At 38.6% G+C, this 20,694-nt stretch overlaps 1 protein-coding gene across 1 annotated transcript in view; it reads right to left on the bottom strand.

Moving 5' to 3' along the window:
* ATP9B (ATPase phospholipid transporting 9B (putative)) overlaps window positions 1-20,694 on the bottom strand; it is a 706,895-nt gene that overhangs the window by 580,031 nt on the left and 106,170 nt on the right. The window contains 2 exon segments of the mRNA XM_030211876.1: window positions 4,828-4,936; window positions 13,281-13,394. Coding sequence (XP_030067736.1) covers window positions 4,828-4,936; window positions 13,281-13,394 — 223 coding nt within the window.

The following is a 20,694-nucleotide window of genomic DNA, read 5'->3' as shown; positions in this document are numbered from 1 at the left end:
AGACGTCGATGCACTCGATACCCCCGGTGCCGATGCCGACGAAGAGCCCGAGAACAAAACGTTCCACTGGGCCAATCTCGCTACCTGAGTCCGCTTTTGCAAAAGGGAACACAGACTACAGGCCTGCGGGCGGTGCCCAGCCCCCAAGCACTGAAGACACGACGCGTGCCTGTCAGTGAGCGAGATGACCCGGGCGCACTGGGTGCACTTCTTGAAGCCGCTGGGAGACTTCGATATCATGGGCGGAAAAATCACGCCGGCAAGATCAAAAGTCGAAATGGCGGAAAAAGCACCCGAAAAACAAGGGGAAGAAAACTTCGACCCGAGGCCTAAAAGCGGCCTACCCCGACAACGAAAGAAAACTTACCGGGGCGAAAAAGCTGGAAATAGCGGGGGGAAAAAAGACTGAAGAGTCTCTTCCCACACACAGAATGTTTTTTTTTTTTTTTGAAAACAACACGAAGAACGCGCGAGGTCGACTTTGCGGGGCACGACACGGCGAAAACACGACCGTACCGAGCGCGGACAAAAGAAGACTGACGAACACGAGCCGGTTCGGGCGGGAGGACGGCCGCGCATGCGCGGTGCGTATGAGCGCGCGAGGACTGGCAAAGGCCTTTGCTAGTAGAGTGTTCCGACTGGAGGGGCTGCCGTGGACGTCACCCATCAGTGAGAACAAGCAGCCTGCTTGTCCTCGGAGAATGATTATTTTAAAATGTTGACTAAGGATACCTAGAACAACAGAAACGTGTGCCACAGTAAAGTTTACTAAAATTATAAACAAATATTTTACTGCAATAAAAAAAGTAAGAAGTTATTCACTGATCTTGTTCAGAAATGCAGTTCTCAGCTTGGCTAGTACTTACTCCTGCAATTCCCTTACCACCTGGTTCCTAAGGGATTTCACCAGCAATAGGGTGGGGGGGCAAAAGTGCTCTATAACATACAAAGCTCATTAATAAATACAGAGGCTAAAATTTTAGCAAATATAAATCATAATGAGGCTAAAAAAAAGTATATTAATTATAAGAACCAGACCAGAGTTTAAAAGGACAAAAAAACTATGAACAATTTAAGAAGAGCTCTAAAGTGATACATGAACTCTCAGATAAAAAATACTTCTCATACTCTCTTTAGATACCAAGAATGCTTTTGACAGTCAAATAACCATACCTTTTCAGATTTCAAAAACTTAATTTTGACAGTTTCATAAAAATGATTTAAAATTTTATATAATCAATGGAATGTCAGATTCCAAAAAGGAAGAACTGCAGGAAATGTCCTCTGTCCTCTATTTGCTCAAAAGGAGCTTTCATCAGCTGGGTGATGATGACATTGACGTCCCTTGATACAGTAGGAGATTTGATAGGGGACTTTATCAACAACAAACCTCCCATGAATCAAACAACTAGAAGCTATACAGAGATTGGCTTACTTCCTACACAGTGATAAGTACATACTAATTGCACTGAGATGAACCCTTAGAGAGTTGTTTTTTAGACTAGACAGAGTAGTATAGAAGGAACTCAAGAAGTTTTTGTGTAGGATAAGAAAAGATCTAGCACCTTGTTCTCACACCAGACGGCAAACCTGTTCACATTGGTGCATCAAAATTATGCGTAAGTATAAAAAAAAAAAAAAGGACTAAAGAAGCAGGCAGAACATTTTTCAAAATAGGGAATATGATCACAACAAACTTTCTCTTCTATGATAAAAACAGCTTTCAAAAGAATAAGTACATCCTAGGATCTGGCATTAAAACTCCAACTCTTCAAAAACCAATATGCTTCTACTGGTAACAATAGGTCCAGTTATACTTCATATAATATAAATATGTGACAAAAATATTATTCCGTTTTCTTAATATATTCTTACATTTCCAATCACATTCCCAGGCTTCTGCCTAGTATAAACACACACTGAATTCTTAATAATGACATCCTCCAACTTTACCTGCCCAAGACAACTGTTCACAGGATAAGTAGAAATTAAACAATTTAACCATGACAAGCTATAGAAAATAATGACAAGATTCACAGAATATGATACTGATTTAAGATTTAAAAAAAAATTTAATATAAATGTGGTTCCTGCAGCAAAAAGTGACTCACAAGCAAACAACCTCAGTATGTATAATCAAAAGGCAGCTAAACTGAGTATTCTTCCAGTAACCAATGCAGAAACCCACATGGTACAGCAGTGTGCTAATAGCTGAGTATTATAGCAAAATAAACGCAAACATATACTGTGGTGATGCAGTAATCCATGAGTATACAAATCACTGTCATTAATAAAAAGTGTGCACTGTCAAAAAACACAGTGCAAACTACAGCAGTAATCAGCAGCTCAGTGCAAAAATGTCCCCATGCCTGTCCATGGCTCACACATGGATTGAACGAGGACATTAAAAAAAAAAAATGCCACAGGGTTTGTATCTCCTCCCCCCTCAAAATTACCACAAGAAAAGCCCTGGTAGTCTAGTGCCCCCCCTGCCCCGATACAAAACAGAATCCCTGGTAGTCTAGTGCCCCCCCCCCCCCCGTGCCCCAATCCCCCTGCCCCGATACAAAAACAGAATCCCTGGTCTAGTGACCCCCCCCCCTCATATGACCCCCCTCTCCAACTTAAAAAGAAATCCTTGGTAGTCTAGTGTACCCCCTCCCCAAACTCTACAGACCCTCGTCACTCACCTCAAAAAGTTGAAAGGCAGAAGTAATGGACACTCTCTCTTGCCTCTGGCACCAGTGTCATTCAAAATGAGGTTTCCTGACCCCCAGTAGTGAACTGAAGTACTCCATTAGGAGTCAGTCTACCAAATAAGACAATAAGCATCGTCTTAGTTGGTAAAATGCCCCTAGCAGTGCGTCACAGAGCACATCTAGGGGTAGGGCACTGCTGGAGGCAGGAGGGATGATTGGGCATCGCTCCTGCCTTTCAACTTTTTGAGGTAGAGGACGAGGGTCTGGGGAGGTTTGTGGAAGGGAAAGGGTATGCTAGACTACCAGGAATTTTATTAAAGTTGGAGGCAGGGGTTCCCATTAGGGGGAGGCTGCTAGAGTTCCAGGGATTTGTTTTTATGTATGAGGACTCACAACCTACCCCTTTTTTACTGCTTCAGGCCTGGTGTTAAAATTCTCACATTGTGTGCCCTCAAAAACTCTGCATTGCAGCATTTTAACTAATAACCTCCTCAGCATGCTTTGTACAGATGTCTAATGCACAGATTAACTTTGGCACTGAAGCCATTGGTAATGTGGCACATTGATTGCTTGTTAACCTCAGGCTTCTGCCTGCAGTAGCTCTCTGCATCAACCCCCCCCCCCCCCCCCCCCCCCCAGTCTCCAAGTGGCGCACTTTGTTCTTGATCCATATGATCTAAACATAGTGGGTGGGTGTTTTTCTGTCCCATCCTGCCTTCCCCCAAGTTCTAGCTTCATGCTTGGTTTCATGTTTCAGTGGATACTCACAAAAGAAGTTGCAGTTCAGCATTATTTGTAATATATTAGAGTTCCTCCTTAGGAGTGGTTTCATTTATACTGTTTCCAAGAATGTCATCAACAATCATGTAAGTTTTTCTAGGTTATGGAAACAGGCTCTCTGTTGGTGCCATCTTACAGAAAAATGGTACAACAGTCCTTCATAGGATGGTTTTCCAGAGTATGCCTTCCCTACTCCACTCCTTATCATATTCTTATCATAAAAGACTAAGCAAACAAAGAACCAACAGAGATCTTTTTGAGCTGCTAATTTCAGTTCTACATTTTTGGGTTTAATTAGTGAGCATCCCGTAAAACATTATTCTATGATGTTAAAGGGCCATGGTCTTGCACACAGTCCTTCCCAAAAGAATAAATAAATCTGACAACAGGACAACAACGATCCTGAAATACAATCTAGAGTTGGGAGAAATAACACTCCAATATCTTCCACATGGGCCAATCTTTCTTTTAATAGAAAAATAAAGAACACACACACATGCACATCAGAAACAAATTTTTAAAACCAAGCTAAATTTCTGCCTCCCAGTGCCTTAATCTGTAGACCAGGGACACCAATACCGGTCCTGAAGATTGTCTAATATGTACAGTTGGGTGGGCCTGCCAAAAGTGCTGTGCCCAGTTTGATCCCTATATTGGGTCTTCCACTCACAGACCCAGTAAAGAGACAAACTGTAGTCATTACTTAAGGGTGACACCTAGTGGCTATATTCAGGGCCTATTATTTTATTTTTATTTTGCTGCATTTATATCCCACATTTTCCCACCTATTTGCAGACTCAATGTGGCTTACAATATAATACAACTACAATCACATTAATGTATTTCAATGTATGATTTCAGGGTTCTGAAAGGAGATATGGTGCATAGCCCTCAGTCAAGGGCTGCCACTGCAATAACTAGACTAGGTGTGTTGTGGAGCAGGGAATATAAAAAAATGGGGGGAAATTCTCCCATGTAGCTCAATGGAAGGCTCATTGCACTAGATCTTGGCCCTGATTCTGAGTGAGCAGTAAGTACGGGTAGGAGGAAATGGCCAAGTCAAAAAAAGTAGAAATGATAAAATGGGTCCAGATGTCAAGGTACTCAAAATACATAAATTAGCCAAGATCAACTCATCTTTTTGAGGAGAAGGATGATGGTCTGGGGGGGGGTTCTCATGAATATTCACCATCAACAACTTGGAAACCAGAAATGCATAGATGTCATAAGAACATGTGCAGAACCACTGTGACCGACAAGTGTGCTCAATTATAACATTAATTCTAATAGGATTCATATTTACAGTGTTGCCTATATAAAAATATATATAAATGTGAAATTCTCCAACCTCGTACTGTAAGCTTGCTATATAGCTGTGAATTCATTTCTTTGTCTCTCTGGTAACGGCGAAACTCATCAACTGCTTCCCGCACCATTGTGACAGCTAGAACAAATCCCTGGAAAAAATCACACACATATAGATTCATCTAATATTCACTTATATGTAAACAGCTTTAGAAGCAAAACTTTGATATTGTATATTGAGAGGAACACATGCAAAGAACAGATACCATACTAAAAGGACCTGCATTAAGTTTCTAAACAGCATTTTCTGCAATAATGTTAATAGAAAAGATCAGAAGATTCTTTCTGTGGGGTTGATATACACAGAAAAAAAAATTGTGAATGTTACTCAGGGCCACACTGTACCTGTGACAGATGAATCCAATCAGATTTGCATGTGAGGTAACTGTCTGTGAGTGCTTCAAAATAATTAGTTAGGGGCCCCTTTAGTAAGCTGTTAAAGCATGTTCAATGCAGCTTAAAATGGCATACCGCAGGACGCAATTGGCCATCTTGCAATAACTGCCAATCTGAACATGTTAACTGTGCTCTAAAAATATATTTTTGGAGGGGGCATATCAGGGGTGAAAAGTGGGTGTTCATGTGCTAATCATGGAAAACATATCCGCCAGAAGGCGGAGAACTCTAGACGCCCCACGGACAACAACAAGAAATAAAATAAAAGTGGGAGGACGACCAAGGATTCCAAAGACTGAAAGGATATATAATAATAAAGATGTTTATTGAGGTGTAAAGACTCGACACAACGTCGTGTTTCGGCCGTTAGGCCTGCATCAGGAGTCTTAATGCCGAATGCTTTTGAGAACTATTTGATGAAGGCAAATCCTCAACAAAGGGAGGTCTTTAGAAAGACTGTTGTGAAGGTGAGCGTGCTTCATTGTCTCCTCTGACACAACGCTTGTATAGAATGCTGCAATAAGCTTATTGCAGCATTCTATACAAGCGCTGTGTCAGAGGAGACAACGAAGCACGCTCACCTTCACAACAGTCTTTCTAAAGACCTCCCTTTGTTGAGGATTGTGTCGAGTCTTTATACCTCAATAAACATCTTTATTATTATATATCCTTTCAGTCTTTGGAATCCTTGGTCGTCCTCCCACTTTTATTTTATTTCATGTGCTAATCAGTGCATCTACATTAGCGCATCCTAACTGGTTAGTGCTGAAATACTGCATGAGCCCTTACCACCTACAAAATGGGTGGTGGTAAGTGCTCCCACAGTAGGTTTTTTTTTTTTTTTTAAATGACCACATACTCATGGCGATATTAGCACACTGCTATTAATAAAAAAAAAATTAAAAAAAACAGAAAATCAGCCAATTTAAGTCTGCGGTAAAAATGGCCTTAATACACTTTTTAGTGCAGCTTAAAGGGCCCCTTAGCATTTAGTTTTTATATATTTTCAATATAAAGCAGAATCTCTTGTATATAATGTGGAGAATAGTTTAAAGAGCACAAGTGCATGTTAATTTAAGATTCTTTTTATTGTGCCTCACTTTCATAGTAACATAGTAATATAGTAGATGACGGCAGAAAAAGACCTGCACGGTCCATCCAGTCTGCCCAACAATATAACTCATATGTGCTACTTTTTGTGTATACCTTACCTTGATTTGTATCTGTCTTTTTCAGGGCACAGACTGTAGAAGTCTGCCCAGCACTAGCCCCGCCTCCCAACCACCAGCCCCGCCTCCCACCACCGGCTCTGCCATCCAATCTCGGCTAAGATCCTGAGGCTAAGCTTTCAAGTTTATTGATGTGAATAATCAAGTGTATTAACTAATTTCAAAAGATTAATTTTAATTATATTTTTAAAATGCAGCGTTCTGTAAAAGTCTTCTCACCCTTATCAATTTTACATATTCTACTCTCTAAAGTATAAAATTCAAAATACATTTGAGGAGGAAGTTTCATGGCTCTATTCAGCATACTCTACATGTTCAACATGAAAAAAACAATTATGAACATAATCAAAAAGCCATGAAGAAACCAGAAATCTCGATTATGACTTTCTTACTCTTTGTAAGCAACCCCCGCTCAAAAAAAAACACAAAACTAGTTGTGTTTCCAAAAATCATCTTAATAAGGCTCCATAATAAGCTACAGAATCCACCTGTGGCCAGTCACAGTAGCTGAGCTGATCTAAACACTCCCAAATGAAAAATCAAACTGTTTCCTTTGTATGGAGTGAATGTAAAGGTCTAAACATGTCCTTAAAATTCCTAGTTTGATAGCCTAAGGACAAAGTGAGACCATATATGTTATGAGAAAAATAACTATACTAATGTTTTATACTATATTTGTTTGTATTATGTTATAAAATTATGTAGGGGAGACCTAATTTGGAAAATATCTATACACCACTATTCAAAAGATAGGCTTTTCTGCATTCCCTACCATAGGAAACATTTTTATCAAACAAGGCTCGTAGCAGGAAGCCTTTTTTTTCCTATATGGAATTCATTTTAGAAGATAAGCATTATTTAGTAGATTAACAATCAAACAACTTCAAGAAGAAAGACCTCATGCTGAGGTATAGATTAATAGTATGCTTGAGAACTCTTCATGTATGAAAATAAACTTTAGAATGTGCAAGAGCATTAATCATATTTGAAGCACAACTTCAAATCGCTTATTATAGTGATCTCGTTCAAAGCTATCATTATCTGAAACTTTATGACAGTATTTATTTAGTCAGATTAAAACACTATTAATGCATGTTACTGTTTCTGTACTAAATAAATCTACATGAAGGCACAACTGATGCTGATGCAGAATACTGGATTTTACAGCACCGGAACTACCAATACATTTTAAGGAACCAGAAAAGAAAAAATGAGAAACTTTTCAATTTTCACATTTACTTTTTTCCTGAGTAGACACATATTTTGAAGTTTTTGAAAGCTTCTTTTTATCTATTCCTGGTTATATGTGAATCAGAGAGCTTTTATAAGAAAGCCATGCAATCACATACTTGACATATGTAAAATGTGGAAAAAGGGGACAATTGTTCCAACCAGAAAATGGCTTTGGGGGGACGGGCCCGAATACCACACTACCAGCAAGATAACTACACTTATCTTCTATGTGGACCATTTACAGTGTAATTTTATGACTGTGTGCAAGGTGAAATTGTAGAAATTCTTTTCCATCAAGAAGTAGGATCGAATCAGGCAGACAACCTGGTGAGATAATCACTTTTTTTCGTTACAGTGTTGGGCCGCTGATCCAAGATCACCTCAATGGCATCTGACACCCTCACCAAACCTTCAGGAATACAAGCCCCCGGAATTACAGGGCAGCTACAGGCCTTCCCTGCCAACACCCTCATATCTGATATCTCCTCCTCCCCTTCCCCCCAACATGGTACGCAGCATCGTTCTACTTCCCTACCTCCCCTCTGTGGTATCCAGCATCTCTCCACTATCACCACCTCTCTCCACCTCTTGTGTTCAGCCTCTCTTCTTCCCTGCTATCCTCCTTGACCCCAAAAGCATCCAGCATCTCTCTCCATTCCTACCACCACACCTGTTTTTACCCATGCATTTTTCGATTCTGTCACTGTTTTTGTCACCACCACCACCTCCAAAGGGAGGGAATTTCCAGGAACCCACCACCTTCTCTGTGAAAATGTTTTTCCTATACTACTCTTGGTCTATCACCATGCAACCTCAATTCACATCCTCTAGTTCTACTGCTACCTCATCTCAAGATTTGTTTGTATTTTAATACCTTTCAAGTATTTAAACATCTGCATCATAACTCCCCTGTCCTTTCTTTCCTCTAGGGCAGGGGGTTCTCAACCCAGTCCTCAGGACACTCAAAGCCAGTCAGGTTTTAGAGATACCCACAATGATTATACATGAGATAGATTTGTATACAATGGAGCCAGTGAGTTCAAATTTATCTCATGCATATTCATTATGGATATTCTGAAATCCAGATTGGCTTGTTGTGTCCCGAGGATTGGGCTGAGAACCCCTGCTCTAGGTTACACGTATTCAGGTCTTTAAGTCTCATCTTCTTTTCATGTCAACCCCATACCAATTTTGTCACTTTCCTTTAAACCGCTTCTAGTCTTTTTATATCTTAAGTGATATACGTCCTCCAAAATTGCAAACAGTACTCCAAGTGGGACCTAACGACATGTACAGGAGCATTAACACCTCCTTATGCCTCTTACTATGCTACCTAGCATCCTTCTGGCCCTAGTCATCTACTTATCACACTGTTTTGCCACCTTGAGATCCTCAGTCACCATCACCCCAAGGCCCCTTTCCCAATCCATACATATTAGCCTCTCTCCCCATATTACATACAGCTCCAATGGATTTCTACACCCCATGGGCATCACTCTGCACTTCATCATATTAAACTTTAACTGCCATACATTAAGACTATATTCTAGTTTTTATAAATTCATTTCATGTTTTCTACTTCATCTGGAGTGTCTCCTCTGTTACAATATATGTCATCTACAAAAAGACAAACGTTTACTTACAACTGCTAGGCGATGTCATACAAATATACTGAACACATTCGGCCCCAATACAGATCCCTGAGACACTCAACTACTCACTTTTCTTTCCAGTTTCCACCAAATTAACAACATCCCTCTGCTACCTATTAGTCAACCAACTTCTCGTCCAGTTACCATCTTCAGCCCCATCCCCAAGTCACACAGTTTAATAATGAGCCTTCTATGAGGAAGAGTATCAAAGACTTTGCTGAAATCTAAATTAACCATATCCAACATATGCCCTCGATCCAGATCTCTGCTCTCTCCCCTCTCCTGTCCCTCAGACCCCTGGAGACCCCCAAGGATCCCAACATGTAAGTTTTCCTCTACTCTTTTTTTCTTCTTTTAGTTATCTCTCACTTATTGTTCAGGTTTCCTTTACTATTTTCTCTTATGTGCACTTTTTAAAATAGTTTCAGTCACTTAGCTGCTCTCTTTGTTTTCTCTCTGGCTCTCTTAAACGGTGGGCGCCTTTTCTTTCAGGTGATGATCTCCAGCATCAACTTTCTTCCAGTCTTTTCCTAGTAACATGTTCTCACCAATACAGCTCCCTCCCAACTGCCAGCCTGAGCTGTTTGTCACTCTCCTGAGAGTTCCATCAGCATGCGGAACACTCAGCGCATGCACACAGACCACTCAGTTTCACTGCACTGCTCACTGTCTCCACACCAGATCCAGAATGAGCCAGGTAATCTTTTAACATTTAACCCATAGGGTTACATTTCCTTCAGCAGCAGCTGCATTAACTTTCCCACCAATGAAGTAAGACTCGCCAGTCTGTAGTTTCCCATCTTACTGAAGAGGGGCCACATCAGACTTCCTCCAATCCCATGGTACTTCCCTAGCATTCAAGAGTCTTTAAACACATACTTTAGAGGACCCGCAAAAACGTCTCTAAGGTTCTTCAATATCCGGGGATGATATGGAGTGGAGGAGTAGCCTAATGGTTAGTGCAGTGGCCTCAGAATCTAAGGATCTGGATTCAATACCCACTGCCACTCCTTGTGACTCTGGGTAAGTCATTTAACCCTCTATTGCCCCAGGTGCAAAATAGCTAAGATACTAACATGTGGCAGGTGTTCTCCGAGGACAGCAGGCATATATTCTCACATGTGGGTGACATAAACAATGGTGCCTGGTGTCGGCACTGCCAAGTAGAATGTCACTTTAAAACTTTGATCCACTGCCCCTACCATAGGACCAGCAGTACAGTACTAAAGCTAAGAAGAAAACTCCAAGGGGAGGCAGGAGGGTTGTCTGTCCTATATAAAATACTTGTATACGTCCTTATGCCCCCAATATAGATAGAGTCAAACAGATCATTCAGAAACATTGGCCACTGTTGGGAGTCCATAAAATATTTCAGTGTTTACCCCGTTTTACATACCGTAGGGGTTTAAATTTGGGAGAGAAACTGAAGAGTAACACTTTGAAACAAACTGTTGTCTACAACTGGACATTTCAGATGTAGCGGGTGCAGGTATTGCTCTCATGCATTAGTAACCCAATGGATACTGATCCCTAACCAAAATAAAACAAAAAAATTATTTATAAAATCATTTACCAACTGCAAATCCGATTTTGTCATATATGTTATAGTATGCCCGTGAAAAAAGTTAAGCATAGAATTGCTCAACATTTGAGCAATTTAAAATTGGTAAAAAGTGATACCCCACTTGTGGAACATTGGATTGCAGTGGGTCATAAAATGAAAGATGTGAAGTTTTTAGTTTTGGTTCAGGTGGATATGAACAAGGAGGCAATTTACTGCAGACCATGCTACGTGCTGAACAACGTTTAATATTCCAATGGAAAACAGTGACCCCTACAGGCCTGAATAAAGCAGTGGAATGGGCAGGTCTATAAAGAGGGTAAGCTCCACCATAGGTTCTAGAGAGGAGACTGATACGCATGTGTGGCGTCCCACATTGGGGTTGACACCACTTTCTGAAGGGCCGGCAATTTTTCTAACCTGGCTGAACCGAAGTAATATGATGAAATATATAATGCTGTTTATGAGGTATTTGACATTGGTTATATATACTTTTAAGAGAGAGGAGTGCTGTGGTAGTGAGATGTTTAATTTGCTCCCTTCACTATTTGCTTTGTTGCAGTCAATGCACCTGAAGATGCATGGTGCGAAATACAATTGTGTTAGGCTTTCACAAGCTAGTTGAAGAAATTAGATATTAAACATTGGAAAGGATATAATCCACTATAGAAGAAGATTTTGTTAAAGTTTTGGCGCTAGTGGAGGTTAAAGTACCTGGCGCTTCAATTACTTGCACAACTGAGGAATGACTAAGGTTTGAGAAGGTCGTAAAGGAGACTAAACATTTATAGGACTTAGCTCCTCATATAAGCAGCCTTGGTTATAGTTGTGGTGTCAGTAATGGTAAGAAGAAATCTATTGACACAGACTGAATGGTTTGGAGTTGCCTATTATAAGGTGAAGCACCAGTTCAGAGAAGAGTTTGGATTATGTCTTAGTATTTGGGGAAATGGTTTTGAAGTGTGCGAAGTAAAATAATTAGTAATATGTTAAATGATAATCCTTAGATGTTTAGACTGAACAAATACTTGTAACAATAATGGGAGGTTTGTAATGAGGGATAAATGTTTTTAAATTATTGGGTGTTGTTTATGGATTAGTTTGAGTGTGTATGGTATGAATGAGGAGTGAGAGAGTGAGGGATAAAAGCACTGTTTTAAAAATACTTTTGGATATTGATCTTTAAATTGTAATTATAAAGAGTTGTGGAATAAATACTGAGTACTATTGATAGTTACTTGTAGTATTGGTAATAATATGCAATAGAAAGCATATTTGCATGCCCACTACATTCATATATGAAGATTTCTCTCATGCATATTCATTAATATGATACTAAATGAGTTTTCACACCCAAACTGTGCATACAATTTATATCTTACTTCTAATGCCAGTCAGAAATTCACAAATTTCATTAAACGTTTATAATATTTTCCTCTTTACTGAAATATTTTATGCAATAAACACTTTCTTGTGGAAATATTTCCTGTTTTTACTGCATAGACACAAATCAACCTACATATGTATGTTATAACATTATACTTACTAAACACCAAGCATACCACCATACATACTTCAATGGAGCTAATGCAATACAAAAAACCATTCTAAGCATAAACAAATGTTTATATTTGTATTTTGAGTAAAAAAGAGAGTGGTGGCAATTAGCTCCATTGAAGTATGTATGGTGGTATGCTTGGTGTTTAGTAAGTACGATGTTATAACATACATATGTAGGTTGATTTGTGTCTATGCAGTAAAAATAGGAATATTTCCACAAGAAAGTGTTTATTGCATAAAATATTTCAGTAAAGAGGAAAATATTATAAAGTTTAATGAAATTTGTGATTTTCTGACTAGCATTAGAATTAAGATATGCATATTCATTAGGGGTAGCCTAAAAACCTGATATGCTTATAGCCCACAAGAACTGAACATCGGCAAGACTGCACTAAATGGATAAATCAGTAACAAATATGGTAAAAAAATAATAACGATTATAATCTCATCGAGAACAAATTAATTTCCATTCAAGTACAAAAATTTACAGGCATTATCTGGTACCTTACTATAGACCTGAGGTTCTCAATCGAGTCTTCAGGGGACACACCCAGCCAGTTCGGTTTTCAAAATCTTCATAACAAATAAGCATGAGATAGATTTGCATACATGGGGGAGGTGCATGCAGATCTGTTTTATGCACATTCCATTATGGATATCCTGAAAATCTGATGAGTGTGTTCTGAGGACTGGGTTGAGAACCACAGCTGTAAAGCATTCTCCCAAAGACAAACTGACAACAACCCATCATGAATTTAAATACAAGCATAAATATCACATTTAAAATGCACATTTGTTTGTTTACCAGAGGAGCCCAGTAGGTGTAGAGGTAGCCAATTTTCAGTGCTGATACAAACTGTGAACAGGCCACTACTAGAAAATAGAGGTTCAAGAAAAATTTGAACTGTTGATACAAAACCTAAAATGAAATAAGATAACAATTACTCTTTTAAAAAAAACAACAACTATTTTAAAATACATTTTAAACTTAAAAGACAAATTTATTTTGGGATGCTCTCCATGGATGAGTTTACCACAGACAGAAATGGATATTAAAAAAAATCTTAACGATTAAACACTTTTACTCCGAGTATCCCTCATAGTCCCAGAGTTCTGGTTAATGTTAATTATTAAGTTTTTCTCTAAGCTAGTTACATAGAACTGAGGTAAGGATTTCATAATGCATTCCCCTGCCTAGGCACTATAACTTGTAAGCCATAGGAGTCTTTTACTAAAGATTAGCACATATCTGTCACAGGACCCATTTTATCCCTATGGCCCTGCTTGCAGATAACATGCGCTAATCCTTAGTGAAAGACTCTTTATATGTTTACTTGATATTTTTTGATACTCAGGCTAGTCATGAATTCCAATTTTAAAATTACTGTAGACTTTGGACTCTCAGAAACATACTACCTTTTACTTCCATTTTCAAACCTTGACAGAAGTGTATCTATGGACCCTACATCAGATTTAGCAGGGATGTGGTAAAATGTTATACTTCAGATATGTCACAATGACTGACAACTTTCTTTATAAACAGAACTTTTAAACTGATCACACATCCAACATTAAAGAAAGTCTATGAAATGCTACGACAGAGGAAAGTTTAAACCATATTGCGTTGAAGACAAAAACACAGTTAACACAGCAGATGTACCAGAAAAAGGCCAACAAACTCAGTCTGCTCAATTATTGCTGTATACTCAGCAACAAGCCATTGAGTATGAATATTTGTATCACTCCTTATCCTAGAAAGTTTTGGTTGTCTTCCTTCTTAGCCATCTTTAGTAGACCAGCATACAAGATCCCCTATTTAGGAAGTGCCCCTGACTTCCTATGTTCATCCACAAGCATTCTAATTATCTAAAGTCAACAATTTTAGCATGGCTGCTGCATAGCCTCCGACCCCTTAATCCCTGTGGCCTTTACAGAGAGAACTCAACCATTACCAACCTACTGTAAGTTACTCTAGTTTTTGATATGAGTATTTTAGTTTTCATTTTATTCTATTTTAATTATTTGCCTAGGTATTATGGCACAAATATCTATCGTGACAGGGCAAGGGAGATATGGCCAGTTACCTATGCCTCGTAGCATCCTTGTACCAATTACACGCACCCTTTCTGCTGTATACTTATTCGTCAGCTCTGAGGATTTATATGGTTAATGCTCATTCTGTTAAAAATAAAACTGATAGTTTTGATTTAGTAAGTTCTTATAAAATGCAATCTCTCAGATTCTATGTAGCATGACTTAAGTTGCGCACACAAATCTGGTCATATTCTGGAATTGCATGCACCACTTAATTTCTTAACAAGCCAATCAGCGCCAATAATTGCCAATTAACAAGCAACTGGCACTAAAAGGCATTAATTAGAATCTACATGCACAGCTAAGTGCATTCTGTAATGTGATGTGCATAAATTCCAAGTCCTATAGTTAAAAAGGGGGCATGGCCAAGGGCGGATCAGGGGCATTTCTAAAGTTTATGCATGTTATAGAATACATCCGATCCACGCCTAATTTAGGCATCAGCATTTACCCCAAGTTTTAATTAGAGTAACTGCCTGCAACTAAATTTAGTCGCGCGGATGGGCACTCAGGGGCCCTTTTACAAAGGCGTATTAAACTCTACGCGTATGCAGTGTGAGCCAACATTTGACTACCGCCAGGCTACCGCGTCCCTCTGGCAGTAATTTCAGATTTGGAGTGTGCCCATGCGCCAACCAGTCAACGCGCGTGTAGCGCGTGAGCCCTTACCGCTAGATCAATGAGTGACATTAAGGGCTCAGGCCAGTTTTTGCTGCACGCTAGTTTCAGTTTTACCGCATGCCTTTTTCCCGTCCCGATAAAAAGCCCCTTTTTGCAGACCCAGTTAAAACTGGCCCATAACGTACTCAAAACATGTGCCTATACTCCCGCAGGCCACTTTTTGCTGCGGCTTAGTAAAAGGGCCCCTCAGTGTATTCTATAAACTACACAGAAATGTAGGCATATTCTATAAAGTAAATCTAAATTCAGTCATACCTTACAGAATATGATTGGCGTAATTTTTTTCAGTGCCGATTTTTTTTTTATATGTGATATACAGAATCTAGCCCTTTATATGTTACAGTCTCGGTTATCAATCAACTTTGTCCTTCTGACTATCTCTCTTTATCCCAGGTGAGAACAGGTAAAAAAATTGGTGGTCTATTGGTGATTATTTAAAAAAAAGTTAAATTTTGTTTTGAATGCAATTGAAACTTTTTCTTACCTGTAAGAATCTGAATTTCTTGCTAAATCTATAGACCACCAGGGTGTGTCTAATCAGATTTTGCCCGATACTAAAACTTTAATTAGTCAAATCCTTGCCTCTAAAACTATCTTGTTAAGCAACTTTAATCTTCACTGTGATAGATAGTAACTATTGCTGCAAATTGTTCTTATGCATTAAATTGTTTAGATTGGCATCAGGTTATTATAGGTCCTACCCACTCTGCAGGCAATATATTTGATCTCTGTTTTGCAGGAAGACAACATAGTCAAGTTTCAAGCACTGATAAGGAAAGCAAAGAGGGACTTTGAAAAAAAAGATTGCGTTTGAGGCAAAAAAAAACACAAAGTAAAATTTTTTAGGTATATTAAAGCAAGAAGCCAGCAAAAGAATTGTTTGGACCGCTAGATGACTGAGGAGTAAAGGGGCCATCAGGGAAGACAAAGCCATAGCAGAGGAATTAAATGAATTCTTTGCTTCAGTCTTCACCAAGGAAGATTTAGGAGAGATACTGGTGCCAGAAATGGTATTTAAGCTGACGAGGCGGAAAAACTGAATGAAATCTCTATAAACCTGGAGGATGTAATGGGGCAATTTGACAAATTGAAGAGTAGCAAATCTCCTGGACTGGATGGTATCCATCACAGAGTACTGACAGAATTGAAAAATGAATGGGCGGAACTATTGTTAGTAATATGTAATTTATCTTTAAAATCGAGCATGGTACCAGAAGACTGGAGGGTGGCCACTGTAATGCCAATTTTTAAAAAAGATTCCAGAGGAGATCCGGGAAATTATAGACTGGTGAGTCTGAAGTCAGTGCTGGGCAAAATGGTAGAGACTATTATAAAGAACAAAATTACAGAGCATATTCAAAAGCATGAATTAATGAAACAAACCCAACATGGATTTAGTGAAGGGAAATCGTGCCTCACCAATCTATTATAGTTCTTTGAAAGGGTGAACAAACATGTGAATAAAGGTGAACCGGTTGATATTGTGTATGTGGATTTCAAAAGGCGTTTGACAAAATATCTCATGAAAGACTCCAGAGGAAATTGGAGAGTCATGGTATAGGAGGTAGTGTCCTATTGTGGATTAAAAACTGATTAAAAGATAGAAAACAGAGACTAGGGTTACAAGGTCAGTATTCTCAATGGAGAAGGGTAGTTAGTGGGGTTCCTCAGGGGTCTCTAATGGGACCGCTGTTTATTTAACATATTTATAAAATTATCTAAAGATGGGAGTAACTAGTGAGGTAATTAAATTTGCTGACAATACAAAGTTATTCAAAGTTGTTAATCGCGAGAGAGAATTGTGAAAAATTACAAGAGGACCTTACAAGACTGGGAGACTGGCTGTCTAAATGGCAGATGACGTTTAATGTGAGCAAGTGCAAAGTGATGCATGTGGGAAAGAGGAACCCGAATTATAGCTACATAATACAAGGTTCCACGTTAGGAGCCACCAACCAAGAAAGGGATCTAGGTGTCGTCATTGATGATACATTGAAACCTTCTGCTCAGTGTGCTGCGGTGGCTAAGAAAGCAAATAGAATGTTAGATATTATTCAGAACGGAATGGAAAACAAAAATGAGGATGTTATAATGCCTTTGTATCGCTCCATAGTGCGACCACACCTCGGACATTGTGTTCAATTCTGGTCACCGCATCTCAAAAAAGATATAGTGGAATTAGAAAAGGTGCAGAGAAAGGCTAAAGCGGCTAGGGCTCTTCAGCTTACAGAAAAGACGGGTGAGGGGAGATATAATAGAGGTCTATAAAATAATGAGTGGAGTGGAAAGGGTAGACGTGAAGTGCCTGTTTACTCTTTCCAAAAATACTAGGACTAGGAGACATTCGATGAAGCTACAAAGTAGTAAATTTAAAATTAATCTGAGAAAATTTTTCTTTACTCAATGTATAATTAAACTCTGGAATTCATTGCCAGATAATGTGGTAAAGACAGTTAGCTTAGCAGGGTTTTAAAAAGGTTTGGACGGCTTCCTAAAGGAAAAGTCCATAGACCATTATTAAAGTGGACTTGGGGAAACTCCACTGCTTATTTCTGGGACAAGCAGAATAAAATGTTTTGTACGTTTTTGGGATCTTGCCAGATATTTGTGACCTGCACTGGCCACTGTTGTAAACAGGATGCTGGGCTTGATGGACCTTTGGTCTGTCCCAGTATGGCAATACTTATGTGAGGCCATTCCATGGTCAGATCACTATTTAATATCTTTGGCAATTTCTTCCACATGTTTGGGAAACTTGTGGTAAAATTGATTCTGTCCAGGTGAAATACCTGTGGTGTCCACTCTTAAGTGAACTTGATGATCTCTCTATAAAGTCACCGAATTTTGGACTGAATCTTTGTCTAGAAGCTTAGACACCCTGGCTCCTAAAATGTTACTTAATGACAAGAGCTCCAATAGCATTCCTTGGTTATCAGACAGGCTAAACAAGAAGTGATGGTGCTGAGGAAACTACCTTCAATATAAAATGGAGGGAAAAAAACTCAATTTCCCCTGGTGCTCGGGCAGACTATGCTGCTTCCCATCTTCATAGCACTCACCAGGTTCATCAATCATCATCTGTCCAAAAAAACCTCCACAGATATACTTTTTTAAGCATTTTCTTTCTGCAAAATTCTTGTTCTTATGAACATTCTGTTCACCAAAATCACAACAGCGTGCAAAACAAATGTTAAGCTACTTAGCTCATTCTTGATCAGACTTGCTGCATAGAATGACAACTTGGATGTAAACTATTAGGGAAATTATCATCCTAGTTCTTCATTAATGTTTCTTTCTAAAAATTATTGAAAAAAACGGTTTTAACTACAGGACTTTATGCAAATAATTTGTTAAATATGTTTCAGTTTGGCTATCAACCCAAGCAGGATTTGATAGAGGCAAGGAGTATTTCATGGTTGCATTGGATATTTGTGCAGCTTTTGATCCTGTCCACCATGAGATACAAATTGCAAGTTTAAAAGCACTGGAATTAAGCTAATTCCTTGCCTGGTTTATGTCTTTGTCACATAGAAGTTTTCAAGTTCAGATAGGAAAAAATTATTAAAGTACCACAAGGGTCTGCCTTGTCCACCATTTTATTCAATATCTACATGAGTCCTGTTTGTCAAATTCTTTCTTGTTTAGATGTATAGTTTAGTCTTTATGCAGACGATTTACAATTTATTTTCCAATTACTGGATAAATAGACAAAGCTATACAATTTCAGATGATATGTTTTCAAGCAATAAAAGCCTGGATGACTACAAATTGATTCAAGTTAAATGTATCTAAGTCACAGATTTTATTCCTCTCTGGGGAAAGTATCTGCTTCAATTGTTCCTGAGACCTTACTTGCTGACAATTTGGATCCCAATTGTTTCTAGCATAAAGTACCTGAGTATTCTGCATGATTCATCCTTATCACTTTCAACTTAGAAATACTATTCAGAAAGTATCTTTCAATTTCAAGTTGATTAGAAGACTTAAAGATTTGCTCTCACAATCAAATTTCAGATCAGTATTTTAATGTTTGACCTCCCCTCTATTAGACTATTATCTTGCATTGTACCTAGGACTACTTGCATGTAGATTACATACACTTAAGATCAAGCAGAATGCTTCCACACATCTCTTAGCCAATGCACCTCAATTCACCCGTCTCTCCAATATTAAAATGGTTGCACTGGCCGCCAATCCAGTGGAGAGTAAAATTTAAAGAATTAACCTTGATTCATAAAGCACTGAATGATGAGACACCACTGACCATTGTGAATTCATTAAAGATTTATCACCCTGAACATGCCTTACGAACTGCAGATAAATTTTGATGTACCCTCTTTTCCATCACATAAAACGAATATCGTTTCTCTATTTTTTATGTTGAGGGTGCTATGTTATGGAACACACTACCAACTAAGCAACGTAAAATTGCTTCTATTATTCAGTTTAGAAAATAACTAAAAGCACACCTATTTGTGAAGACATTTGGTTGTGTTGAGGTTTTCCCTCAGGCTTTCATGCATTTTCTATATCATCTGTGAGATGAATACACTAAGAGGGGTATTTTCAATATGATGTTTAAATCAGACTTTGGACATTTTGCTCAAAATGTCTAAAATTCAAGTGGAGAATATAACAATTTTAGAAAATGAAGTGTTTATCTTTTTGTTTTGAAAATGTTCTTTTTCAAGATGTTGCTCAGGGAGAACAAGGCCAAAGCGGAGAAACTGAATGAATTCTTTGCTTGTCTTTACAGAAGATGTAAGAGATCTGCATGTACTGGAAATGGTTTTCAAGAGTGATGGTGCGAAGGAACTGAAAGAAATCTTAGTGAATATGATATAATTGGTATCTTAGGATTACCATGTCCTACTGACCATCCTCCTTCCATCAGGTCTCTGTGTTCCCTATTATGTCTACATTCATTTTAATTCTCCAATTTTTTATTTATTTTAGACTTTGGACATTCGACTACATTTTAAAGAATGTTTTCTATTTGACTACAAAGGGTTTATTTTGAATCATTTCTCTTTGTTCTTTATTTAAATGCATCTAAGCTTAAGCTGGGGTGGGAGAGGGGTGGGGTGGGGATTTGATAGAGGAGAGGAGGAGGGACTTCATTTTGATCCTGCATATTGAAGGGAACCATAAGAGTACAGGTTCACTCCAGTTTACTGCTGCACTTTATTGGGAAGTGAGGTAGAAGTCTGAAGGTTCACTTTACTCGTTATGCAGCATTTGTCAAAGCTGTGATTTTATGCTTTGTCATCACTAAAAATTATTCAACTATAAGAGGGGGAGATAGGGGGGCAGTTGGGGTTGAATTGAGAGAGATTTTTTTGAGGAGAGAAAATATAGGTTTTCTGTTGGGGATGAAGGAAGAGGAATTATATAAGTTATTGTTGAACTGTTTGCAGCTTGCTGTTTGGAATATTCTGCACTTC

The sequence above is a fragment of the Microcaecilia unicolor genome, chromosome 1 (genome assembly GCF_901765095.1).
Source record: "Microcaecilia unicolor chromosome 1, aMicUni1.1, whole genome shotgun sequence".
NCBI lineage: Eukaryota > Metazoa > Chordata > Amphibia > Gymnophiona > Siphonopidae > Microcaecilia > Microcaecilia unicolor.
The sequence above is the reverse complement of the archived record's forward strand: the minus strand, read 5'-3'. Positions and strand labels throughout refer to the sequence as shown.